The 27,572-nt window shown below is 43.4% G+C and overlaps 1 protein-coding gene across 1 annotated transcript in view; it reads left to right on the forward strand.

Annotated features, from left to right (window-relative positions):
• The first annotated feature begins 3,318 nt into the window (after positions 1–3,318).
• The window catches only part of DBF4B (DBF4B-CDC7 kinase regulatory subunit), a 31,822-nt gene continuing 7,568 nt past the window's right edge, over positions 3,319–27,572 (forward strand). The window contains 12 exon segments of the mRNA XM_083147440.1: positions 3,319–3,411; positions 10,269–10,301; positions 15,336–15,472; positions 16,699–16,839; positions 16,922–16,975; positions 17,416–17,476; positions 17,815–17,861; positions 17,967–18,003; positions 18,088–18,133; positions 18,275–18,394; positions 19,619–19,715; positions 19,789–19,892. Coding sequence (XP_083003566.1) covers positions 10,274–10,301; positions 15,336–15,472; positions 16,699–16,839; positions 16,922–16,975; positions 17,416–17,476; positions 17,815–17,861; positions 17,967–18,003; positions 18,088–18,133; positions 18,275–18,394; positions 19,619–19,715; positions 19,789–19,892 — 872 coding nt within the window. The 5' untranslated portion in view covers positions 3,319–3,411; positions 10,269–10,273.

A 27,572-nucleotide genomic window follows, 5' to 3' on the forward strand; every position in this document is an offset into this window, starting at 1 on the left:
GGCCACCACGGGTCGAGCAACACGGGTGTTCAACCCTGGTAATGACCAGGGTTGAACACGGCTATGACCCGTGTCAAGTGCAGTGTGAACGGGTGCCTGGGTCGAGCGACCCGTGTCCCGTTCACAGTATGGAGGAGGCAGCACTGTCAGCTCCAAGTACTGCCTCCTCCCGAGCCCCCGATGACGCGCCGCTGTCCAGCACCGCCCCATGTGATGTCACCGACTCGGCAATGTGTCGGTGTCGGAACTTTCAGACCGCATTGCCATGTTGCTCTGGGGATGAGACCCGTGTCCTAATCCTGTGTGCGACACGGCATTTGCGGTCTGAAAGTAGTATAACAATCATGTCCATTATTAACTACTGTGCACGGCTTTTGTCCGTGCAGGGTTTTTGTCCGTGCAGGGTTTCGACGCCCGGCAGGAGCCGGAGCGTGTGAAACAGCCCAGAGGCAGAACTACCATTGGTTCGGCATTGTGCAGTGCTTTGGGGGCCCTGAGGACTAAAGGCGATAATCGCCCAGAGTGTATGCTCAGTGATGATTGCTAACATCGCTGGGGAGAAAGACGCTCAGTGCATGCACACTGAGCGGCTTTCACCCTACCCGGAACTGTCAGCAAGGAAGGGGACGGGCGGCTTTGCATAGCGCAGTGCTATGCGAAGCTGCTAATCTGCTGTTAATACCAGCAGATGAGAGGCTTTCCCGGTGATGATGCGGGAGCATGCTGCAGCACTCATTGCTGGGCCATACACACTGGGCGACTTTGAGCTGAAAGCCACTCAAACTTGCTGTTTTGAGTGGCTTTGAGCTCAGTCGTGCAGTGTGTATGAGCCTAAAGGGGCACATTGCTATCCCTGTCACCCACTTTCCTTTCCCACTCTGGTTCTCCCTGTCACCCACTGCTGTGTTGCATATTGTGAACCTGGGTTGGGGTAGAGGAGGGAACCCAAATTATAGTTCTGTAACCCTAAACCTGGGCACAGGAAAATAAGAAAGCCTATACAAAGTGGACACTCTTGGGTTGGGCGTAAAGCACAAAATAGAAAGTATCTTTGCACCTGGGTTAACACGTATTGCACTGCAGAGGGTGTGGATGGAATGGTTTACACCTGGGGTATCCAACTCCAGTCCTCGAGAGCTACCAACAGTTAATGTTTTATGGAGTGAGTAATTGGTGCACATTTGCAGCAACTAAGTTGTCTGGAAATTGTGAACTTTTGGTAGCTTGAGGACTGGAGTAGGCTACTACTGGTCTAAACTGTGTAGGTTGACATGGACAAAAGATCGACATGCCCACGGTCAACATGTGAAAAAATCAAGAGTCTTTCCCTTTTGTGTGTTAGCCTCGGCGAACAGTGGGGGGAGGGGGACGGGGGGGTTTGGCGAGGAAAAGCCATCTTGGCCATCCATATTCTATGTTCCGGGAAAATCCTCGCCATCCGCTGGTGTAACGGTGAGGTTCACCGCAAATGCAACGAGCCTGCTGCATATAGTGGTGAGCCTCGCCGGTTTGATGGCCGCACACACAGTTTCCACCTCGCTGGAACTGTGAGTGAAGGGGGGGGGGGGGGGGGGTCAGCAGAGCTATCAGCACTGCTGCCATCATAGCTTGCCATTTGGCATTAAATTTACGCCTTAATGTAGCGCATACTCTAGCATGGCTCCCAATTCTTCAGGCTTGGTGTCTAGCTACCACTGGGCTCGGCACACTTTAATATTCCCAATAGTAGTCCATGTAGATCATAAATCATAAACCTTTTGCTTGTTGACCTTTAGTCAATGATAAACTAGTGCATGTTGATCTTTTGGCAGTGTCAACCGACTGTCCACGTAGACATTGTAAATCTATCATCCAGATACAGGGGCAGATATATTGTGTGCCAAGATATTTAGATGTGAGAGCAGTGTACCAAACTCAAATCTAAGTTGTGTAAACATAAAGCTTCCCAGTATTTGTGACCTACATGCAACAGCAGACACTTCACAGTGCAACACATTTTATCCATGTGAACAGTTGCTTTGCTTTTTGTTTTTCTCCCAGCTCTGTATGAGTTTTGAACATAATCCCACAAGGGGGTTGAGGAATAACTCCTGAGGATGATCACAAAGAATTCTGCTAAAGTGCTGAGCCAATCTAAATGAAGTTAATTTTTCACTACTCTAAAGCACTCTAGAAATTTTGTCTAATTGCTTTAATTATTATATAAAGATTCCTCTTACTGCCAAATAAAATAAACTTTCTCATTGCTATACACAGATGGGCATCCTATTAGCAACTGTAATCTACCACTGCTAATAGCATCTCCGATGGTTATTCAATTAGACCTGATGCTTGCACTTATCAGGGATTATGGTTCTGTGCCTGTATTTTGGCTGCTTTTTTATTTTATTTGTAGGGTGTGGTTTTTTTATTATATTTTAATGGGTTCATCTTCCAGTTGAAATTACTGCTCTACAATGTCCTACCATTATTACAATCTGTTTTTTTTTTTTTTCCTGTGCACCATTTTGGGTGAAAAGAGAAATGATACATTGCCCTGTAGTGCTTTAATGGCCATTCGAGTGGCACTCTTTAGATAATTGAGTTTCTTCCTTTATGTCTGTTTATAGGTCCATGGAATAACTGACCTACAGTATATAAGTGGTGTTGACCTGAAAATTAAATAAGAAAAGGTGTATAGTCTGTGCACAAGTATAGCCATTATCTTGCGGTGTAAAGGTGCCCACACACTAGAAAGATTTCCCTTAAGTTTTCAGCTGAATGCTCCCCAAACACCTGAATGCACCAGAGCATGTGAACGCGCTCAAACACCTGAGTGCACGCAAACACCTAAGCTCATGAACGCGCCTGAACACTTTAATGCGCTCGAAAACCTGAGCGCAGAAACTCACTCGAGCGTAGGAAAGTGCTCGATACAGATATGCACCCTAATGCCAAAGCACAGGGACTCGCCTGAATGCGCCAAATGTCGGTGTGCAGGTACGCGCCTGAATGTGTGAGTGCAGGAATGCACCCAAACTCCCCAGTGCAGGAACAGGCCCAAATATCCAAGGGCGCTTGAACACCCAAGGGCCACAGATCTTTAGCTGCTTCTTCTGATCAGAAGATGCAGCTAAAGATCCGCGGGCGTGTGCATTGGTTTGCGATTGCAAACGAAAATCGCTATAGTGTGTGGAACCTTATCTGTTATCGCAAGTGAAAGTAGACTTTTAGGCCGGCATGCTTATATTAAAAACTTTAGTTAAACCATTGATTCAAAATGTATGAAGGTGCCCACACACTAGAACGTGTTTTTTTTTTTTTTTTTTTCTTAGCAGATGGACGATTTTAACGGAAATCGTCCGGAAATTGAAACTATCACGATTAGATGTGCACTCCAATGGATCTTTTGCTGCATCTTCTGATCTTAAGGTGCCCACACACTAGAATGTGTGGTTTTTTGTTTGTTTTTTGACAATTTCTGATAGATCGGATGCCCGTTCCTGCGGATATTTTGCTAAATCTTCTGATCTTACATGATGCATGATTTAGCAAAAGATCAATAGGAATGCACAACAGATCTTAAATCTTTTGTGAAAAAATGCACTTGCCTGAAATCTTTTTTTCCAGGACGTACAAGAGTTCAAGGCAAGTTTATGCGCACAGCGTACACGCTTTCTTCCTAGTGTGTGGGCACCTTTATTTTGACAGCCTGTCGACACGTCGTCAATATCATCAATGACTGCAAATAGGTGCTATAAGGAATATTTTACCCTAATTTGCGCACAGTGTACTTTAGGAAATTTAGTTGTTCCTTGGAGACGTGCTCCGCTGCAGCCAAAACTGTTTAGTTTTTCTCACTAGTGTCTCCGTGTGTCGGGTAGAGTGTCAGAAAAGCAGCCACAGTTTTAACATGCCCTAACGGCACTGTAGCGAAGCATGCTGGGACTTGTGGTTTCATAACAGCTGGAGAGCCACAGGTGATCCAGGTTGCCCTCCAGAACACTTCTAAAACTCCTCACCTCACAAACAAGGGCCTCTCTAATTCCACATCTCCAACCTCATTTCTCTACATCAGTGGTGGCCAACCTGTGGCTCTTGAGCCTCATGCGGCTCTCCCCCTTGTAAAGTGCGGCTCCTGCTCCCACTGCTGCCCGCCGTCCACTGTCTGTCCCAGTCCCCCCTGCTGCCGGTTCTCTGAATCCCTTCTCCTTCTGAGGGGAGGAGAGCGTGCATCACGCATCTCTCCTACCCCTTACTGTGCATCCTTGTGACTGGGCTGTCTGCCAATCAGAGCTCGTGGGCCAGCAGCCAATCAGGAGCCGGCCAGCGAGCTTAAATTGGTGGGCGGCCCAGTCACAGGGAAGTGAGGGGGAAGGAGACGCGCGGTGTGCTGTGCTCTCCTCCCATCGGTGACATGACAGGAGGACTGCAGGGGGACACCAGACTGTCCTCTCCCCGCCTGGCAGCAGCAGCAACAACGGTGAGTGTTGCTGCTGGGAAATTTGCACTGTGGGGGCATAGCAGTTTGTGGCACTGTGGGGGCATAGCAGTTTGTGGCACTGTGGGGGCATAGCAGTTTGTGGCACTGTAGGGGCATAGCAGTTTGTGGCACTGTAGGGGCATAGCAGTTTGTGGCACTGTGGGGGCATAGCAGTTTGTGGCACTGTGGGGGCATAGCAGTTTGTGGCACTGTGGGGGCATAGCAGTTTTTGGCACTGTGGGGGCATACCCGGCACCGTGTGGTGCATACCTGGCACCGTGGGGGGCATATGTGTATCTGGCACTATTGGGGGCATATGTATATATGGCACTGCACTATTGGAGGCATATTTGTATCACACCCACCCAAGGGGTCAAAATAGACCACGCCCCTTCGGCACGTGCATGATGTCGGCTCTTTAGCTTGACTACCGATATTTTTCGGCTCTTTACCTCTGACCGGTTGGCCACCCCTGCTCTACATCCTCCCTCCTGCCCTCTTCTGTTGGCTAATGACCGTCTCCTCTACTCTGGGCACTGCATCCCATGTGCATATCCAAGATCTTTTAGTTTTTCACTTACTGTAACGTTTAGCTTTGTGTGCCCTGTATTGTTGTGATCTGTGCCATGTGTATGACACCTTATAAATCAAATGTAATGATGGTAATTATTAAATGTGACTTATATACAGATGGTTTTACTCTTCACACCATACATTTGCCATGTATCAAGTATAAGACCTGAAACCAGATTAGATGGTAATTTCCTCTACACCATCAACGGTGTTCATCTGAGTAGAGGGCTTATTGCATAGCAATGTTGTAGTACATGTATATGAACCCTTGATCTTTAACCCCTTCCCGACATTTGACGTACATTTACGTCATGGCCGGGATGTACTTCCCGACACATGGCGTAAATGTACGTCATGGCTTTAAACTGTCACCGCGTCTATAGACGCGGTGACAGTTTAAACATGTCTGCTGTCCCTGACAGCAGACATGTCCCTGCATGCCCAGGTGGGGCTGCGATGCCGCCCCCCGTCGGCGATCGCTGTGATTGGCTGTTCAGTGTGAACAGCCAATTACAGCGTTTTCTGTGTCACCGGCGAATAACGTTCGCCGGTGACACAGGGATCGGTGGTGATTGGTGCTGTAAAGTACAGCACCAATCACCACGGGGTGTAAGGGTGACACTGGTCTCACCCCACCCGCCCCCAAAGGCCGTGATTGGTTCGTCGGTCCGACGAACCAATCACAGCCATGGAGGGTGATTTAAACTAACGGTGACTGCACTGCAGACGCCATTCCGGTCTGGAATTGCGTGCAGTGCGGTCACCGTGCCTATCTGCCGCGATATACTGACCTGATCCTTGCAAACACTTACCTGATCACTGCTTGTAGCGTTCCTGGATCTTGTTACTTCTTGTGACTTCCTGTGTTGTGCTGTGCTGTGTTGTGCTGCTGCAGTGTGTTCGAGATAGAGAGAGAGAGATAGAGAGGGCTAGTGACAGAGTGCTATATTTTGTGCTGCTGCAGTGTGATAGAGTTATAGAGCGAGATACAGAGATAGTGACAGATTGTGCTATATATTTTTTATATATATACAGCTGTACTGCGTGTGCAACTGACTGCTGCCCCCCCCCTTTTGTGCTGATCAGTATAAATTAACTGATCAGCAACTTTTTGGGGGCGCAGGTTTTTTTTTATATATATATACCTGTCAGTGCTGCTGCTGCAGTGTCATAGAGTGAGAGATAGAGAGAGAGATAGTGATAAAGTGCTATATTTTGTGTCTGCTGCCCCCCTTTTGTGCACCCCCAGCAACTTTTTGGGGGTGCAGGGGTTATTTTTTATATATATAACTGTCAGTGCTGCTGCTGCAGTGTCATAGAGTGATAGATAGAGCGAGATAGAGAGAGATAGTGACAGAGAGTGATAGAGAGTGCTATATTTTGTGTCTGCTGCCCCCCTTTTGTGCACCCCCAGCAACTTTTTGGGGGTGCAGGGGTTATTTTTTATATATATAACTGTCAGTGCTGCTGCTGCAGTGTCATAGAGTGATAGAGAGTGATAGAGAGTGATAGAGAGTGATAGAGAGTGATAGAGAGTGATAGAGAGTGATAGAGAGTGATAGAGAGTGATAGAGAGTGATAGAGAGTGACAGAGAGTGATATATTTTGTGTCTGCTGCCCCCCCCCCCTTTTGTGCTGATCACTATATCTGAGGTGATCAGCAACTTTTTGGGGGTGCAGAGGTTTTTTTTTTATATATATATATATACCTGCCAGTTGCACTGTCAGTTGCACCAAAGGTTGTGCACCTGCTGCCCCTCACTGGTAATCAGTGTCGCATCACTGATCACCTTTTTTTTTTTTTTTTTTTTTTTTGAGGGTGCTGTGGGGTCTTTTTTTAATTTTTTTTTATCAAATTTTTTTGATCAAATTCCTGTTGCCTTTGAGCGCTGTTCAGTGACGGACGTTACTGACCAACATCGGTGCTCAATATTTGGCGCAGGACCTTTTTTTTTTTTTTTTTTTTTCTGCACTACATAAACACTACATACTACATTGAAATAAAGTTTGTACCCCCCCTACACTATACACGTGTTGAAACATTTCACTACCAGAAACACAAAAATAAAAATGTCATCCCAAATGTCATCCCAGTCATCCAGAAGAATGTATTCAGCGGAGGAGGCATATGCCATGCTTGCCTCTGACTCTGACACAGCCAGTGAGGCAAGCGGGGAATTTGAAGGATTCATCTTAAGCTCCTCTTCCTCCTCTAGTGATGAGGGACCCCCTCAAAGACGCCCCCGTAGAGCAGCTGAGACCCCCCCCCCCCCAATAATTGATCTCGTATGGACCCCACCACCAGACAATTTTGAGCCCCAGGTTCCTGAGTTTTTGGCCATGCCAGGAATCCAATTTGATTCCACAGGTCTCAGAGAAATTGACTTTTTCAAATTATTTTTCTCTGATGATTTTATCAATTTAATGGTGGACCAAACTAATTTATATGCCCAGCAGTTTATTGCTCAAAACCCCACGTCATCATTTGCTAGGTGGACCCCTGTAGATGCAGTAGAGATGATGACGTTTTGGGGTCTGGTGTTTCATATGGGCATAGTAAAAAAGCCAGAAATTAGGCAATATTGGAGTACAGATGTTCTGTACAGCACCCCACTTTACCGTATGGCCATGACCCGGACTCGTTTTGAGTTAATCCTTAAATTTTTGCATTACAACGATAATGCACAGTGCCCACCCAGAGATGATCCCACCTTTGACCGGCTATTCAAAGTCAGGCCGGTCATTGATCATTTCAGTGCCAAATTTTAAGAGATGTACATCCCAGATAAATTAATTTGCATAGACGAGTCCCTTATACATTTTAAAGGAAGGGTTAAATTCCGCCAGTACCTTCCCAGTAAGAGGGCAAGGTATGGCATAAAAATGTATAAGCTGTGTGAAAGCACCTCAGGGTACACTCACAGGTTTAGGGTATATGAAGGGAAGGATTCAAGAATTGAACCGCCAGAATGCCCCCCCTCCCTCGTAGGTGTTAGTGGAAAAATTGTCTGGGATTTAGTGCACCCCTTCCTGGATAAAGGTTATCACCTCTATGTGGATAACTTTTACACTAGCATCCCCCTGTTTAAGGCCCTTGGTTCAAGAGGTACAGCAGCTTGCGGTACTGTGCGCAAGAACCAAAGAGGCCTCCCAAAAACGCACATTGCCCAAGTAATGAGAAGGGGTGAAAGCAGGGGAATATGCACCGAAAATATGTTGTTGGTCAAATATAAGGACAAGAGGGATGTCCTTATACTGACAACAATTCACGGAGACAGTACCACCTCCGTCCCTGTACGAGGTACCAGTACCCACACCTCAAAACCTAATTGTATCCTGGATTACAATAGGTACATGGGCGGAGTGGATCTTTCAGATCAGGTACTGAAGCCGTACAGTGCCCTGCGGAAAACAAAAATCTGGTACAAGAAGCTGGCCGTGTATATCATCCAGATGGCACTGTATAACGCTTACGTGCTATTCCGTTCTACCGGCCAGAGGGGGACATTTATGCACTTTCAAGAGGAAGTCATAAAGGGCCTAATATTTGGGAACCAGCAGGCAGAGGGCCCCAGTACTTCTAGTACTGGCCCCCGTATTGTACCAGGGCAGCATTTTCCTGATGAAATCCCCTCCACTGGAAAAAAGGGCAGGACACAAAAAAGGTGCAAAGTTTGCTATAAAAAGGGAATAAGAAAGCAAACTATTTTCCAGTGTGACACTTGCCCCGACAAACCCGGCCTATGTATAAAGGAGTGTTTTAAAATATACCACACATCTATGGATTATTAGGTTCATCATTTCACCGTGCTTCGGGGGTCTTGCTAATGCCACATAGCACCCACCATTCATTCCACCAGAATCTGAGCCGCAAAATCCAAAAATCACTCCTTCCCTTCTGAGTCCTGCCATGCACCCAACTGGTATTTTTTGGTCACATATGAGGCATTGCCATACTCGGGAGAAATTGGGGCACAGATTTTGGGGTGCTTTTTCTCCTTCATTCCTTGTGAAAATGAAAAATTTTGAGCCAGAACTGCATTTTTGTGTAAAAAAATTAATTTTTCATTTTCACTGCCCAGTTGTATCAAAATTGGTGAAACCCCTGGGGGTTTGAAATGTACACTATACCCCTAGATGAATTCCCTGAGGGGTGTAGTTTGCAAAATGGGGTCACTTGTGGGGGGGTTCCTAAATTTTAGCATCTTATGGTGCCTAGAAACCTACATGGTGCCTAAAAAATAATCTCATAAAAAGGAGGCTCCAAAATCAAGTAGGTGCTCCTTCTATTATGAAGCCTGTGGTTTGGTCAACGTGCACACTAGGGCCACATATAGGATATTTATGAAAACAAAAGAATTGGGGGAATCAATTTTTAGTCACATTTCTCTAGTAAAATGTACTGTGTTCCTTAGAAAAATGTATTAAAATTGCAAATCTGCAAAAAAAATGAAATTTTGAAATTTCACCTACACTTTGTTTTAATTCCTGTGAAACACCTAAAGGGTTAACAAACTTCCAAAATGCTGTTTTGAATACTGTGAGGGGTGCAGTTTTTGAAATGGTATCATTTATGGGGGTGTCTCACATACAAGTCCCTCAAAGTCACATCAGAACTGAACTGGTCCCTAAAAAAATCAGTGTTTGAAATTTTCTTGAAAATTTGAGAATTTGCTATTCATATTGTAAGCCTCCTAGTGTCCAAAAAAATTAAAAGGAAGTTGAAATAATGATGGAAACATAAAGTAGACATATGGTCTATGTTAGTTATTAACTATTTTGAGTGGTATGATTATTTGTCTCACAAGCAGAAAATTTAACATTTTGCAAATTGCTAAATTTTCCATTTTTTTACGACATTTTGGTATTTTTCACAAAAAAAACAGACTGTATCGACCCAAATTTACCACTAATTTGAAGTACAATGTGTCACGAAAAAACAATCTCAAAATCACTGGGATAAGTAAAAGCAAAAAAAAGTTATCCCCACTTAAGTGATACATGTCAGATTTGAAAAAAAGGGCTCTGTCAGGAACGCAAAAACTGGCTCTGTCAGGAAGGGGTTAATGCTACTATATTAGTGTCTACTGAAAAGCTAGTAAAAGTGTTGGCATGATTAAAGATCTCTGCAAATAATGATCTGTTTGTGATATTTGAGAACCCCTGTATTACATGAATGTGGTCTCTAGTGTTTTAAGTATAATTTTTTTTTTTTTTTTTTGACTGGTCACAGGTGTAATGGCTAAGTTGAACCCCACAATAGCTGGTAAGTGTACAGTCATTTTGTTTATTGTATGCCTCAATAAATATTAGAAGATAAAGTTAATTTCTCTACCGTCCAATGGGATACTGGGTTGTATACTATGGGGATAGAGATCCTCCGCAGGAGGGACAGGCACATTAAAGCTTTCAGTGTGGGTGCACTGGCTCCTCCCCTCTATCTCCCTCCACTAGTCAGTTTAGAAAAATGTGCCTCAGGAGAGGCAGTGCTTTCTGGATGTTCCAGAGTTTTTCTTCAAATTTTAAGAGCGTCTCTTTGGTAGTGAGCTGGACGAGCTTTGGTAGTTCCACCTGAACCAACCTATTGTGGTTCCTTCCAGCGCAGTACATCCTGATACACCTCTCTCTTTGGATGTGGTACATACCCTCAAGGCGTATGTTAAACGTACGGCTAGAATCTGGAAGTCGGATAGTTTGTTTGTGTTGTATGATGCGCAAAAGAAGGGCTCTCCTGCATCTACAAGGACCATAGCCCGGTGGATTCGATGCACGATACAACAGTCCTATGCATCGGCTGGGTTGTCCCTTCCTCCAGCGTTGAAGGCCCATTCCACCAGATTTGTTGGGACTTCTTGGGCGGCTGCCTGAGGGGTCTCGGCCCTGCAGCTATGCAGGGCCGCAACTTGGTCAGGGAGTAACACGTTTGTCAAGTTTTACAGATTTAACACTCTGGCCAGGGAGGATTCCCAGTTCGGACAAGCGGTTCTACAGCAAACTCCGCACGTTCCCGCCCGTTCTGGTAGCTTTGGGACCTCCCCATAGTATACAACCCAGTATCCCACTGGACGGTAGAGAACGGTTTTCTCGTAGTCCATATGGGATACTGGGAGCCCGCCTCTGTGCGGCTTTTCTGCTGTAAGGACACTGTTACTAACACGGTTAGGGCTTGTTGCCTTGTTGTCATATATTGACCATCTTCAATGATTATTGGTGAACTCAAAGTTGTAATGATTCACCTCTTTTGTTATTTTGTTGTTTATTATTTTGGTTTGGGTGTGCTGTGAGAATCTCACCACGTTATTGTTCACATACCTCCTCACATAGCTCTCCTTCGGCACAGTTTTTCATTAACTGACTAGTGGAGGGAGATCGAGGGGAGGAGCCAGTGCACCCACACTGAAAGCTTTAATGTGCCTGTCTCTCCTGCGGAGGATCTCTATCCCCGTAGTATACAACCCAGTATCCCATATGGACTACGAGAAAAGGATTTACCGGTAGGTACCCAAAACCCTATTTTCTCCTCTCACAAATAGAATATTGGGATTTTTAGTGATGTCGGGCCAATATGCCATTTCGTAACAACATAATGCCTACATCCCTCAGCAAGTACACCTCAGCTCCGGTGGTTTCATGCATAATCTGTGAAAAAATGGGTTATATTGTTGTGAGTATGGGGGGTGCACTGCTGCCTGGAGATCTCTCTACCCAAAAGAGATATCACCATATTTCAAGCACAATACAGTGGGAACAACAAAGATATGGGAGGAATGTGATCAAGTGGCGCAAAACAATTGTGGTCAATACATAAGTGTAAACTCAAAGTTATGATATATGTGATAATACGTGCCTTTTGTTTCTGCAAGGTTATAACTCCTGTGACAAATTTTTCTTTAGTCGATTGTAATGAATATCTGTGGTGGGGATATCCAGGTGAATGGCTGTTTGCTGTTCCAGTGAAGTGATGATTTACTCAAATATGTGGAAAAACATAAATAAAAAAAAATGTGTTCAACTTCAGTGTGATTTCATTTATGAAATTAATAGCAATAGATCAACAGAACAGCGAACCGCTATTCACCTGGATATCCTCACCACAGATATTCATCACATCGACTAAAGAAACATTTGTCACAGGACTTCTAACCTTGTGGAAGCAAAAGGCACGTATTATCACATATATCATAACGTTTACACTTATGTATTGACCACTATTGTTTTGCGCCACTTGATCACATTCTTCCCATCTCCTTGTTGTTCCCACGATTTCATGCATAGAATATATGGTGCTGCACATCAATTCTGACTATATCGCTAGCATGCTAATAAAGGATGGAACATGATTATTCAGTTCTTCATACACATTGCTACAGTATGGGCTAACAATCTCTGCTGACAGATTTGTGGCACACACATTTGGTTGGGTTTAGCTACTAGGCATGTTAAACATTACCCTAATTAGCACTTTTAATGCAAAAAAAAATCCATTTCCCATCGCCACACAATCTCCTGCTGATTTTACATGGGATATCTGGCACAATATGACAACTGAATACAGCCCAAAAGGGCTATAAACCTAACTTTTTTTTTTTTTTTTTTTTTATTGGAGGGCATGAATGAAAAATGACTTGATAGGTAGCCAATTTGAAATTTTTAAGCATTGACATTTGCTTGTGCGGTGTCATTAATAAAAAAAAATATATATATATATATTTTATGTAGTTGTAATTTTCAAATTTGTTTCCTGCTGTGAAGTTGAAAAGATATTTTGGATTTTATAAAAGCATGAGAAAGTTGTTCCATGAGACTAATATCAAGTGTGGCTACACAATATCTATTGTGCTATACAGTACATCCTTCCAATATGAATTGACATGCTTGATGTTGTACATATCGCACAGGGGTCAATTCTTTTTTTTGAGAAGGCTGCAATGTCCCTTTGCCACTGCATTTTTAAGCCAGCACCCAAACTCACACCATTCGCAGGCTTAAATCATCCCCCGCTTCACGCCCTTGAGGTCATCGCATACCGTAGGATTTTAGCACCAATATGCTGCTTGTCCTCGGGGACAATTGTAAAGGCTATCATGGTGTAGTTGCATGTAGTTATCTGTAGAACCAGCGGATTGTATAGTGGTACAGCGGAATAATGGTATTGTTAAATCAGGTTGTATGACAGATTGTGAGTACAGTGTGTGTCCAAAACCCCCTAAGTACTGCCGGGGAGTTGAAGGGAAATTGGACACAGTCATGATTGTAAGACCGGTCTTTCTGATGTATGTAGGTTATACTGCATCTAGAACGTTCCTTCAGCAAATGTACTTTGAAGAAGACAACTGCAAAAGTTTTAGTCACACAATGGGGTTTAAAAAAAAAATGAAATGCCAGGCAGTCAATACATGGATTGCAGAGGACTGCCTTAAACTTCCCTATCAAGGATTAGCAACAGATGATTTTGCCTAGATTTGTACTGAAAGCACGTAATGAGGAACGTTTTTTTTTTTTTTTATTATTATTATTATTATTATTATTATTTTATAGCCAGTTTATTTGGGCTGTTGCGTAGAACTGCATTAAATGTAATAACAGTAATATACCATTTCTGGAAAAACATAATCGGTTAGTTAAACACCATCATGGACAAAAGTGTACACTGAGTGCCAGAGACAGAAAGGCAAGAATAAGAAAACTACTGAAAAAGTGACTACTCAGCTGAATTCCCATGTTCCACTCCCCCATAACTACACTGTTCAGTAATGTAAGACATTTTGACCGAGCAGGTCCATCCAATAGTGCAGACCAGGGGCGTAACTAGAACTTTAAAGGTCCCAATAGCAGAATCTTTAAAGGCGTCCCCACCACACACACAGAGGGCAGAATAAAGTGAGTGACTGTCAACAAGGGTGTCTGGTAAAGAGAAAATTAGGAGTGGTCAAGGAGAGTTCTTTATGGGGATAAAAGAGGGGTGTGAGCAGGAAGGAGAGTGTCAGGGAGAAAAAGTTGTGGAGGGAGTGTTGGGGAGAGAGCCTGTGCCATTTAGAGTGAGAGGGAGGAAACTGAGGTGAATGTTGAGAGCAGGGTTAGGGGAGAGAGGGTGTAGAAGGAGACAGCACATGAGAGCAGAAAAAGGTAAAGGGAAAGGGGGGGACTGCTAAAAACAGTAAAGAGACTGGGGTGGGGAGAGAAAGATGAGAGTGAGGTGGGGGAGGGAGGGAGCAGCAGAAATATCAAGGGGAGATGGGGTTGTAGAGGAGGCCAGCGAGACGGGGCACATGGCACTACCCATGCACCACTGTTTGAAAAAGAGGAAAAACTTGCAAGAGGGTGCAGAGGGATTGCTTTGGGATGCCCCCTGGCTCCATAGTCATTGCATCCCCTGCACCCTCCATAGTTATGCCACTGGTGCAGACCTGGTTTCCTGCAGGTAATTCCTGGTACCAAGATGATTAGGCACAGATTTGCATATCGTCCAATCCAATTGCGTTTCCTCTTCCCTGCACACCCCCCCCCCCCCCCCCCCTCCCACATTGCTTTCTGTTGTCTGACCTCAAAGTCATAGATCCCCTGTGGTTGTCCTTGGAGAAAAAGCTCCTATTATCCACCTCCAACATCACTCTGGGAACTTTCTAATAACATATTATCTATGCAGGATAAGTTATGCTTCATTCAAGGTTTCTTATAGGAAAAATAAGTAGACCTTACATTTAAAAAATAATAAAAATACATCTTGTTAATCTGGTTTTTCAGTAAAACTAAAATGCACTTCAAAAGTTTCTACTGAAAAGCAAATTAATTCTGACCTGTACATTGTATAGATTCTAGGAGTGATTTAACGGTATGCCCATTGCTCTAGAATCGCAAAGTCGTGCTGTGGCAGATAGGATCCTGTTTTTCCTGTAGTTGTCCTAGATCAGAGGTGCTCAAACTTTTTTGCTCTGGGACCCCATCGCACAATAATTTTTTTTAAAAGACCCCAGTAAGTTACTACTGAATGGCCGCCACATGTGTGGTCATTAAAGTTAAGTGACCGCTTTTGTGACAGGGAGGCAGTGGGTAATGAGTGGGATGGAAGAGGGTGACAGGGTGATGGAGAAGGAAGCAGTTGGTGTTTACTTAATGAGTTATACCCTGTCCCCAATCCAGACACATTAGCGTCATGATCAGCAACATAGAGTTGTGACCCCATGCTGATGTGGTCGGGACCCACTTTGGGGTCAGGACCCACAGTTTGAGAACTGCTGTCCTAGATGATTCTGGAATATAAAAAACACATTGAATGTGACCCTTGTGTTTGTGACTACAGGTAATCTACCTCCGGAGAGGAACATAAAGTTGGATAAAAGGAAAAACATGATTTTTAAAGGGAAATTGTTTTACTTGGATCTTAGCCGCAACAAGCAGACCCAGCTCCTTGCTAAAGCCATTTGCAAGATGGGTGGGGTAAGTGAGTAAAACGTTCTTTTCTGTCCAGCACAGCGCATCTAATAGGTTCATGTATATTTACAAATTTCAATGACCTGTCTGAAAATGTTAGGGGAAAATATAGGTGTTTCATATGTGAAAAGTGGAGCTGGTTCATATTAATATACAGAAGTGGACAAAAAGTAGTCTATTTACGGTTTGGTATCCTCATGTGCACCACACTGAACATGGGCCAAAGAAAGTAATTGGGAGAGTTGTCTGAGGAAATCGGAACATATAGGCAAACAAGTTTAAAGGTAAATTCTATAGGACATCTCCATACCAGATGTTCCTCTACAGCTGCAAATATTATGGTTGCAGCTGCAAGAGGTAAATTAACCCCAGGCGAAATACGGCTGAATGGTAGATAGACCCATGGAAAACTTCCAAAGCCATACAAGCTGAACTCCAAGGTCAATGTATGTCATAACTGATAGCACCACCCAATGCTTTTTTGAGTGCTAGTGGTCTTGACAGAAGAACACCCAGGAGGACTTCACTTTTGAAGAGTCCTAAAAAGCTAGACTGTAATTTGCTAGAATGTCTATTGAAAAGTAACAATGCTTCTGGGAGAATGTTCTTTGGACAGAAGAGTAACTGGTGATTTTTGGCAAGTCGCTTCAATGCTATGTTCACAGATTGGAAAAAAATAAGCTTTAAAAAAAAAAAACACCAGCCCTACTGTAAAATATGAAGGGGGCACATCTGTTTTGGGGCTGGTTTTCTGCATTTGGTACATATGAGCAGGTAACAATGAAATCTCAGACTGTCAAGGCATTTTAGAGAAAAACATACTAATCGGTTTGCTCGAGGACAGAAGGCCAAGCTACTTGTTCACAGATGCAGAAGTGTCATTGAAAGCTTGATTTGCAGTGGTTGCCTCTAATGGTTGCACAATAAAATATTAGGTTATGGGCTCCATTATTTTTGTCCATGCCATTTTCTATTGTTCTATTTCAAATATTCTGTAGAATGACATTCAAAAGTCTTATTTTTATTATATTTGAAATTTCCAATAGTGGATGCCAATTTAGTTTTGTCACTTTCAAGAAATACATTATAATTTTTTTTATGAGAAAGGGTACTAACTTATTTGTCCACTTCTGCATGGCTTTTGACTTGGAACCAAATATGAATATTTAATTTCAAAGTTATTGTCTCTATACTGCTATTCAAAGCCCCATTTGTGCTGCTTCCATCAAAAGGTGATTGAGGGATTCTTAAGCAAAGATGTTGATTACGTGGTGACGGGAAGCAGAGAGACTTCTGTTATTGTCAAGGGACGCCCATGCAATAAAAGAGATGTGTGCTTGCAGCGCCAGACTGCAGAAAAGATGGAGACAAGAGTGAGTAACATAGGAATGACAAATCTGTGGGGTTTTTGTTTTTTTTCCTTCCAACTGACCATTGCCTTGATCTGTCCCATAGAGCACTCCATGCAGCCGTGGTAAGCAAATATTGAAGAAGGTTATTAAAAACCAGGTATGTTCAGAAAGGGTTTTCTATGAAAAGTACTAAAGTGCTGTGTTTATAAAATATATTATTCCAGTCTATATATACTAGTGGATTCAGAGATTTTGTAACCAAGCATTCTACTACCATGTAGTCTTTCAATCTGGTTACTTTCAATCTGGATACATTCATTGTGCTTTGGGAAACCAAGTATTTTGTTTCTCATTCCTGACTATGTAACCTATTCTGTTCTTTATTTTTGTTATTTGGTTATTCTGCCGCAATCTCTTCCATTTATATTCCCACTGATGATTTTTTATCTCTTCCCTCCAAAACTTGCCTACTTTACATTTGCACTTCTTACACACAATCCACCTGTGCTCTTAATGTCTATACTCCCAATACTTCCTCTATATTGTCTCCCACTTGACCCTGTCATCACTTGTTGCCACCTTTCTCTTGTTTCGTAGGAGTGTAGAAGTGTGCTGACCAATGCCCGTTCATGGGGCGTTTGCATCCTCCATGTGGATGGTATCCTTTTTTTCCAGTCCTGTTGCCCACAGATCCTGATATTTCTTCAATAAAGCAATCACATTATTTTTTATACAATCTGAAATTGAGATATATAATCATGGCTGTGTTGTAGAATCCATTTCCCGGTTTCAGAACTGTCAAATGGTGGAATAGAATACATTAGTCATTTGTGTGTGTGTGCAGTGGTCCGTCACGGCCTGTAGATGGTGTTCTATGCATCTAATCTAGTGAAATCATTTACGGATAATGTAACCAGTTTATTGATTAGAAGATCAGATTTTTTTTTCATTGTGCTTTTTGTTTTGTCTTTTGTTCCTTAACCCATTCTTCCCAAGAGGTTTTAGATTATTGCGAGCTTTCTACACACAATAAGATTGCAGAGGTAAATTGTGTGGTAATATGGTCCATTAAAGTGTGGCTGATTTTGATGTTGTGTATAGAAAAATGATTAGTTGGAGCTGAATTAAAAACTGTATTTTACCTTTAGGGGAGGGGATCTGGGTGTACCAGACCGACGCAAAAAGGCAAGTATAACTACTACTTTTCTGGTCTTCCTTTTTACGTTTATTCGTATAACGGCTCAGACATTTTGTTTTTTTGTTTCACAGTAGGTAAACTTACAAGCCCATTCTTGAAGATAGAGGACCATAGCCGGTAAGTATTTAAAATTAGACTTCTCTGAAGTTTTCATTCCTTCCTGTATTGTATTACCTTCCCGATCTTAACCTCCTTTCTCGCCATCACTTTTATTATATATTCCTTTTTCCTTAAGTTGTCAAATCTATATCCTCACAGAAAGTTCCGTCCTCTCCAGTGTTCCTTCACCAACTTTCCAGAATTGTCATTCATATCTTCAGACAAGAGCCCATTTGAGACCACATGTACCAACAGTACGCCTAAAGAACAGAACCTTGGGTGAGCATGTTCTATAGGCAATGTTCAAAAATCAATCTATATACCACATTTGGCAAAGGTGAGCATACTAAATTAAGCTTCAATTATGTATATTTAAGTTGCAGGAAGTTATAGGGGTTTAATTGTTTCCTATACAATTAGGTCAAACTTTTGGACTTCTTGCCATGGAAAAAAAATGTTACTCAAGGGTCCCTTGGTTCAAGAAGGTTTGGGGGACAAAATTGTGCTGCTATGTTCACACATCTTATGATGAACAGCCACCATTGCTGGTTTTTACTATCACACTGGCCAAAAATAATTCTGGTTGGTGCTGGGCCACCCAACCTGTGGCACACTTGCAGGTGTCATGCAGCACCCAGTGGGGAAACCAATTTCATATCACGTAAGTAGTAGCTGGTACCTGACATCACCAATGTGTTGTGTTATATATTTTTTTTTATATAGATCAAGTACACCAGCAATATGGACATTGTCATTGCAAAAAAAATACCTATTTTTACGTTTAGCTGCCTCTGTCGGTAGCATATAAACGAACAAGTAATGCTTGTTTGTTTTCTGAACTGTCACTAAACCCAAACATTTGATGTCTCTTAAAGCAGCATTGGTGTTACATGGGTGATCAAAGCAAATAATCAAAGCTTTTCCCCATCACCTTGTTTCCATTTGTAAATAGAATGAAGTCCATATGTAGAGTAGTAGTTTGTTTATTTATAAGGCGCTACAAAGTGTCCGCAGCCATAGCAAACAAAAAAACAAATTACAAGGTAACATACAGGCTGGTAGAACTAAAATCAGCATCAGTTCTTAAGTAGGTGTCGAAATTGTCGAGGAGACTGAAGACGAAGTAGAGGAAGGGAAGAACCGGTGCAGGAGCGCTGGTGAGGTAAAGAGGTAGGGTGAGTACTTGAGCGAGGAAGGCACTACTCATAAGAGTTTAACAGACTAAAAGGAGGTGGGTGGACGAACAAAAAACAATAGGATAAGTAGGAACGGATGGAGGGGTAGGCAGGATAGGAGGAGCGAAAGAGCTTAGGAGGAGGTGGGATAGGCTAGTCGGAAGAAGTGGGGTTCCCAATTTTTAATGCCAGACGTTTCTTTATAAAATTTAGATCTGCAAAGTAGTGAAGTGGTTTATAGGCCAATTTGTGGTTTGCGAGTCTATTAGAAAAGTATTACAATTTTCTAAAATGTTTTTCAATTTAATCTGCCCCCCTCTTATTTCAGTGAGGAAGATGAGGTGGAGAGGAGTATGCTACCACAAGCATGGGAGAAGAGCGGATACTGTGAGTGCTGTCAGGTGGAATACACAAAACTTAGTGAGGTAAGAAAAGACTTAAGTGCTCGCTGCAAGGGTATGGTTAAGCAGGTACTGATTATTTTTTCACTTTCTCTAGCATCTGATTAGCGAACAGCACTGCTTCTTTGCGCTAGATGCTTCCAATTACAAATCCATTGACGATCTCGCAGCTCATATCGCCTGTGATCTAATGCCTAATGAGTAAGTACTGTGTTCTTCCCTTCTGCTCTGTGTCCTGCCGTTGTGGCCCACTGTCCAGGCACTGACCGTTCCGCCACTGAGCTAAGACATAATAGATACAAAGTTGCAGTGCTAGCTAATGCAGTGTTCACACTGCGAGTTTGATCAACCCGTCTTTTACCTGGCATTTTAATGCCAGGGACTGCGGAGCCAGACCCCGTTTTCACTGCTTAGGCAAATTTCCAGGTGAAGCAGTTCTACCTGGTAATTTGTCTTTTAACACAGTTTTTTTGCAGTACGAATGGGTCAACCCGTGTCTGCATACCTGGATCTCAAACACTGGTAAAAAAAAAAGGGTTGGAGAACTGGGAATTTTGATACTGGTTGACCCGTTCACACTGAAAAAAAAAACCTGTGCTCAAGCCTGGATATCTACAAAACCGGCACTGTTGGTGTGCCTTGAGGACCGTGGTTGGGAATGCCTGGGGTAGACTCCTAACAAGGATGAAAGGAATGAGAAGTGAATTGTATGTTTGATGAAAAAGAGTGTTTCAGACCAGTCATTGGTGACCACAGGGTGTTGTATAAAAAGCATGTACGCTAGCTTTTCAGTTTAGATTGCCAAATGATACCACCAATTTTATTTTGTGTGCACAGTCTTATCTAATTCAGTTTATAGGTCCATTGCTTGAATGCGTAAAATGCCTTTTTAATAAAGAAATGTAAAAATATGTAACCTTTTTATAGCCAGAGCTGGCCTTAGGCATAGGCAAACTAGGCAATTGCCTAGGGCATTTGAAAAGCCTAGGGGCATCAGCAGCTTCTGCTGATTATAATGATATGCAGCATGCCTATATTCTGTGTGTGAGTGAGGCTGTATCTGCATATGAAATAGTGTATTCATGGAAATCACTGTAACATAGTATTCCGTATGCAGGTACAGCCAGTCGCACACCGAATATATTCATGCCAGATATCATTTTAATCATCGGAAGCTCCTTGTGTGTGCTGGTCATAACAATGCAAATAAGACGAATTTTCAGCGAAAAAGGCACCCAATGTTAGCAGAACTGGCCAGGAGCTGCATGGCCTATTGAGGCAAGATGTATGAGGAAACATCTGTATCCAAGCAGAGGCAGAGGTCACAGTGTTAGCGGCTGTGCAAGTGCTGTCTGCGGGTGAATTGGTTGTGCAATAGTGTTCGGCATATGTGTTACGGGCATTATGTGTGTCATGTATAAATGCATTAATAATGTGCGACATATGTGTAACAGGCATTATGTGTGTCATGTGTGTAAGGGCATTAATAATATGCAACATATGTGTAATGGTCATTATGTGTATCAAGGGCATTAATAAAGGTTGGCATAATGTGTAAGGGGCATTATGGTTATAAGGACATTAATAATGTGTGTCATGTGTAAGGGTTATTACTGTGTGGTATTATCAGGGGTGCCAAGAGAAAGGGGTAGGGGGTACAAATTACCCAGGCCAAAGTCTGATGGATGGGCCCGGTGGGGGCCCCGGGCCCCCTCCACTTAAGTGACAGCAGCAGCTGCAGCTCTTCTCCTCTGCCCAGCACACACTGCTTTGTGCTGGGTTGTAGTGTGGCCATGGAGATGCTTAAAATACAATATTTTCTCAGGATTTTTTTCTACGGGTATAATGTTAATAATGTGAGGAGTAATGTACATAAGGTAAAGTGGTACTACTCTGTGATGTAACGAGAATAAGGGACACCATCGCATGATATAATGTGAATAAAGTTGCACTACTGTGTGGCATAATTTGAATTGGGGGTACTATTGGGTGGCCATGCCCCTTCCCAGCAAGAAGCCATGCCCCTTCCCAGCCCTGTTTGGGCTGCGCACCGATTGTGTGCACTGTTTCTATTTAAAATATTGTAGGTAGGGGCACCAAAATGATGACTGCTATGATGAGGGTTGATGGTGCTGGGAAAGGGGAGCAGGGTCAGAGGCGGAACTAGTGGCGGTGCTAGGGGGCACCAGCAAAAATCTTGCCTAGGGCATCATTTAGCCTAGGGCCGGCTCTGTTTATAGCATCAACTCTATTGTAACTAAATGGTGTTGTATCTAAATCGCTGGTTCTCAAAATGTTTCCTCAGGACCCCAGTTTGTTTTCCTAGTCACCTTTGGATCTTCAATATAGGAAAATTGGTAACCCTTCTGTGCACCTGCTGGGTGACCTGAAAAACATGAACTGGGTTGGGCCCTGAGGACCGCATTTGAGAACGACTGTAAATGTGTATCCTGCCTTGAAGGGCAATTCATAATGGGGAAATGGTGGTCCTGATTTGTTCAGTCGAGTTACTAATGTTGAATGAGGTAAAGTTGTGGTGGTAATCAATGCGGAGGCCATGAGTCATATGTGATTAATCACACATCTACATGTTGTCAGAACATGGAATACACGGCTCAAAGACTCCACTGCATTGATTCCCATGTGTTTTGAATACATGGGTACAGTACAGGAGAGCATCTTTAATGTATCACATTGCTGGGCTGTTTATAAAAAATGTGCAAAACCTATACGTTGCTTAATCTGGCAGGTGCACAGGCAATGTAGACATGTTTATATATTATTTACGGTTTCTTATATGGCACAGCTTATATGCAGAGGGGAGAAGACTGAGGAACTTATTACTTAACAAGTTTGAAGGGATATGTGTTTGCCTGTTAATATCGTAATGGACATATACCTTTAAAGCCACAAACCATAAAATTGAGGAAAATGTACCATTTAGGTGTCCACTCTGAGGCTGTTACCAAAGAAATGAAATTTTTGGTGCCATAACAGATGAGCTGATCAGGGACTGGATTGTATGGATAACCTAGTTACGCTGTGTGTACAGTTACCACGGGGAAAGGATTTAATCCTAGACTCTATTTGCATAAAATATCAGAAAAGGGCACAAAGAAATTACGTAGGGAGTCTGGAAACATGCAGTGTACAGTGCAAGCAAATGCAATACAGGCCCTATTAACAATTGTTGACATGCTGTACCCAATGCAACAAGCAAACACTTTGCACATCCAGAACTACTGATACATGGTGAGCCACTTTCGACACTGGGAAAGAGGCAGAGGTGTAAAGCCATTCATGTGGACAAGGAATCCATTTCACACATCGTTGATGTCCTATATTGTGAAAGTATGGGCCTTTTTGCAATACAAGGAGAGTTTTCGACTAATGGTTAAACTAGTGGCAATACACTGTGGTTACATTTGGAACCAGTGTCCATTTTAATCTTAATATCCATTTGACACCCAGACACTGGTAAAGTTTGTGGCATACGAGTCAAAATATTAAGACCATGGGCACTGCCATCATACAATACACATGTGCACCGTTACAATTACACATAGTAGTTGGTGATGTTAGAATGTAACTCGGACTGCCTTATAGAATGTGCTGGCAAAAACCCACACAAACTTGAGAGGAGGAGATTTTTCAATAGAATTTGAAAAAGCAGGGGACCAAATGGATCTACCTCCTGATATCACTACAGCCACAAGGTGAAAATATTGACGGCACCTCGATAAAGCCCTACTAAGATCCCAATACCCAATGAGAGCTATAGAAGGAGTCATTGTTGACATGACTGAAAACAAAGTCTTCAGCAAATTAGATGCTAAAGAACAGTCACTCTTCACTCCGCTTGTAACACCTCTTGGGATAGATGCCTTCTTACGCATGCCATACGCTCTCACTACTGGCAGTGAGGGGTTTCAATTGTGTATGGAACAGCTGTTTGCAGGGTAGCCATGTGAGATTAGCAGCATTCTTATCTGGCACCTTAACATGAAAGAGCATGATGTGACGGAGCCAGGTAAGGGAATGAATCTGCTCTATTAACTTAAAGCAGGCATGTCCAAACTGTGGCCCTCCAGATGTTGTAAAACTACACATCCCAGCATGCCTAGTGCCATAGTTTTAGCATTCCCTAATAGCAAAACTGTAGCAAGGCATGATGGGACTAGTAGTTTCACAACATCTGGAGGGCCATAGTTTGGACATGCCTGACTTAAAGCATAACCCAGACAAATGCAGATAAAGTGTTCAGGGAATTCCATATGTTGGTCACCTCACAGACTGGAGTTAAGCTGGTTCAATCATCAATCAAATGCCTCCACCGGTGGAAAAGCTTAAGGTGCGTACAGGGCGATTTTGTGTAATATCACTGGAAATATGGTCGCTGAGCGACCATATTGCCCACGATGGGAGAGTGCACCGGCGATATATCGCCGGGTGCGCGCTCCCGTTTTTACCCCCGTAGTGATCGCTGATCGCAGGAACATGCTCCTGCGCCCAGCTGATTTCCACTGCCAGGCTCCCCCGGCAGTTTCTTTTGCATTAGCGACCATCTCTGGTCGCTGATGCAAACTGGACACTGAGCGATATGTCGCTCATCGCGAGCGGTGGTGGTTGCCTGTCGCAAGTTTCACTATTTAAGGACTGCCTGTCATTGTTTAGATATCACCAACCACTCAGCACGATGATAAAGTCAATGCACAATGCATCTGTCTGCATTCAAAGGATGATGCTTAAGTTAGAGATACTACCTAGACTTAGTCTACAAGTGTGGCAAAGAACGGATCATGACTGATAGTCCCTTCGCAACATTCCTATTTTACTCTGAATCCCTACAGGTTGACTATGATATGATGCCCATGCAAATCCTGTACTATGCCTGCATGGAGGAACGAGAATCTTTGGCAGGTAGTTTACCAAAGTCTAACTCGAATTGTCCTGTCCTTGCCCAGTCCTTCAAAGAGCTTCCCCAGGATTTACCTCTGTTCTTTGTCATGGGACAAAGGACAACCGAATCTGTCCAAGTCATCATCTTGAGATGTTAAAGATTAGTCCTATCCTACACCTTACAAAAGTACTACACAAAGGAATGGCTCCAAGAGCACCCAGGTCTGGAGGCCCCAATTGCAGGGCCAGAGGATTGCAGCATATTTACTGATATTGAGAGAAAAAAAGTTCTTTGTGGCCATGCCACAGCCCTTAAGGTACATTTAGCCTAATGATCCTTCGCATCCACAAGTTCCATACCTACCTGTGGCCATTACTGCTATTATTTTTGAATGGAGGGATAAAGAATACCTAGTACTCGTGGAATCTTACCCACTTTTTCCAGCAACACTGTCATTAACAAGCTAAAATAACTGCCTCACTGTTCACAAGCAGAGTTCAAAATGTTTTGATCATTCTACATTCTCAGCATTCTACTCCTATCTACACGTGGGATGCGGTCATCTATTAGAATGAACTTAGGTCTACAGTCATTAGGTCGACCCCACTAGGTCGACTGGAAGGAAGGTCGACATGGGCCAAGGTCGACATGACTTAAGGTCGAATTTGCATAAAGGTCGACATGAGGAAGGTCGACTGGTCATAAGGTCGACATGGGTTTTTCACTGTTTTTTGAGCCGACATATGCCGACAGGCGGTATTTCATGCCCTACCATCCACTAAGGCGTGGTGGGAGAATAAAATAGTGTGCCGAGCGCAGCGAGGCACCGTGCCCGAAGCATAGCGAGCGATGCGAGGGTCCGGTTCTCATTGCCAACTGTGTCCATGTCGACTGTGTCGACATTCGGATCAAAAACCAGTGAAAAACCCATGTTGACCTTATGACCAGTCGACCTTCGTCATGTCGACCTTGGCCCATGTCGACCTTAAGTCAGGTCGACCTTCCTTCCAGTCGACCTAATGACTGTAGACCTAAATGCAGTCTGACGAATGATCCCATTCCCTACACGTCAATGGACTAACGGCTATTTTGCTCATCAAAGCACCTATTTGAAAAAGAATGATCTCTTGGTAGCACTTTCTAGCCTACATAACACACCACAGGACAGACTAGCTTCCCCTTTTTATGTTACTCAAGATAACTCATCCCAAGTACTAAACCTTGGTTACAACCACGGTTGCAGACCGTGCTTGCCTCTAATCACATGTCCAAAAAAAGGCATTCTTACCGAGCATCGCACGTCCTTCCTCAGTTGGTTCCAGGACAAGTTGGAAGGCAGAGCCTATGGAATATGACAGGCCTGTGACCATTTTAAAGACAGCCAGGTGGCCCAGCAACTATTCATGCAAACAGGGATATTTATGAGCGTCCTCTGTTTCACGTGTTGAGTCTACCTAAGAAAGCCATTACCATGGCCAGTATCACACCAAGCTTTTGGGTCATCAGAGACCATGTATGTCTCAGTTGACAGTGGATTACTATCTTACTCAAATGCATCTCCAGCTGCTACTCCGAGATCAGGCATCCATAATGCACCTGAATACCACCAGGTCAGAATGCAACCCTAACTCAAGATTTCAGGACTATGTTTAATAACCTCTAACCCATTTTTTTTTTTTTGTTCCTTCTCATCTTGCTTTCCTCCTTAACATACCTCCCCTCCCTAACAGTCCGGTATTCTCAACACTCTCACCTTCGGGCTATAATGAAGCGGTGATGGGGGATGTAATGTGGCAGGCCCCTGTCAATCGCTGCTTTACGCATCTGTGAATAGAAGCTGCAGTCTATTTATGGGAGAACAGGGCAAGAGACATGCCGGTACTTATGTATTATCTGGGCTCCCATGTTAAATGCACCCCATTTTTTCATACCCCTACTATCCAACTACGCACGGAGTTGATTTTATATAGTGTGGCGAGCCACCGTGCCCGAAGCGTGGCGAGCGGACGCTGTCTCAAAAAAAAATGGGAGCCCAGATATTACATAAGTACCGACATGCCAGCAGCTGCCACAGCACTGGACTTGATGACAAAAAATATATATATATATATAACCCAGTGAAATCGAAATTCTCTGCACATTAGATCTGCCCCACCTGCAGTGCAATTTATTTTTATTTTTTTTTCATTTCCTTTTTTTTAAATATAGATTTACTTACTGACCTGAATCTAAACATTGCAGACTTGCACTGCAACCGGTGGACACCTCAGAAGAACACAAGGGGTGGCATTTAACCGGACGCGATTTTTGGTCACTTTCCAAAATGCAACTTATCGCACTTTTAAAAATCGCGGGTTTTTTCCCCGAATACGCATATTTAATGGAATGAGAAATCCGGGCAAATAGGTGCGATAATCTGTGATATTTTTTTTTTTTTTTTTTTTAGTCCCGAAAATGAAATGTGCGAATTTGAGGAAATGTTCGGCTTTTTGTTAAAAAAAAAATGGCATGAGGTCCCCCCTCCTGAACATAACCAGCCCAGGGCTCATTGAGCCGGACCTGGTTCTAAAAATATGGGGGACAAAAAGCGTAGGGGTCCCCCGTATTTCTGAAATCAGCTCCGGACTCTTGGACCGGTCCTGGTTCCAAAAATACAGGGGACAAAAAATCTGGCAGTCCCTCCGTATTTTGAAACCAGCACCAGGCTCCAACAGCCCGCGGTGTCATGCCACAGCCGGGGGACACTTTTTACATAAGGTCCCCCGGCCGTACCATGAGCACCATGGCTGGTCAGCCTTAGACAGGGTACTTGGGGGAGTGCGGTTTCCAGATTACAAATATGCGATTTGTATACTTTAGAGCAGGCATGTCCAACCTGTGGCCCTCCAGATGTTGTGAAACTACAAGTCCCATCATGCTTTGCCACAGTTTTGCTATTAGGAAATGCTAAAAGGAAGGCAAGGCATTCTGGGATGTGTAGT

Source organism: Crinia signifera, chromosome 6 (genome assembly GCF_055691185.1).
Source record: "Crinia signifera chromosome 6, ASM5569118v1, whole genome shotgun sequence".
In the NCBI taxonomy this organism is placed as follows: Eukaryota; Metazoa; Chordata; class Amphibia; order Anura; family Myobatrachidae; genus Crinia; species Crinia signifera.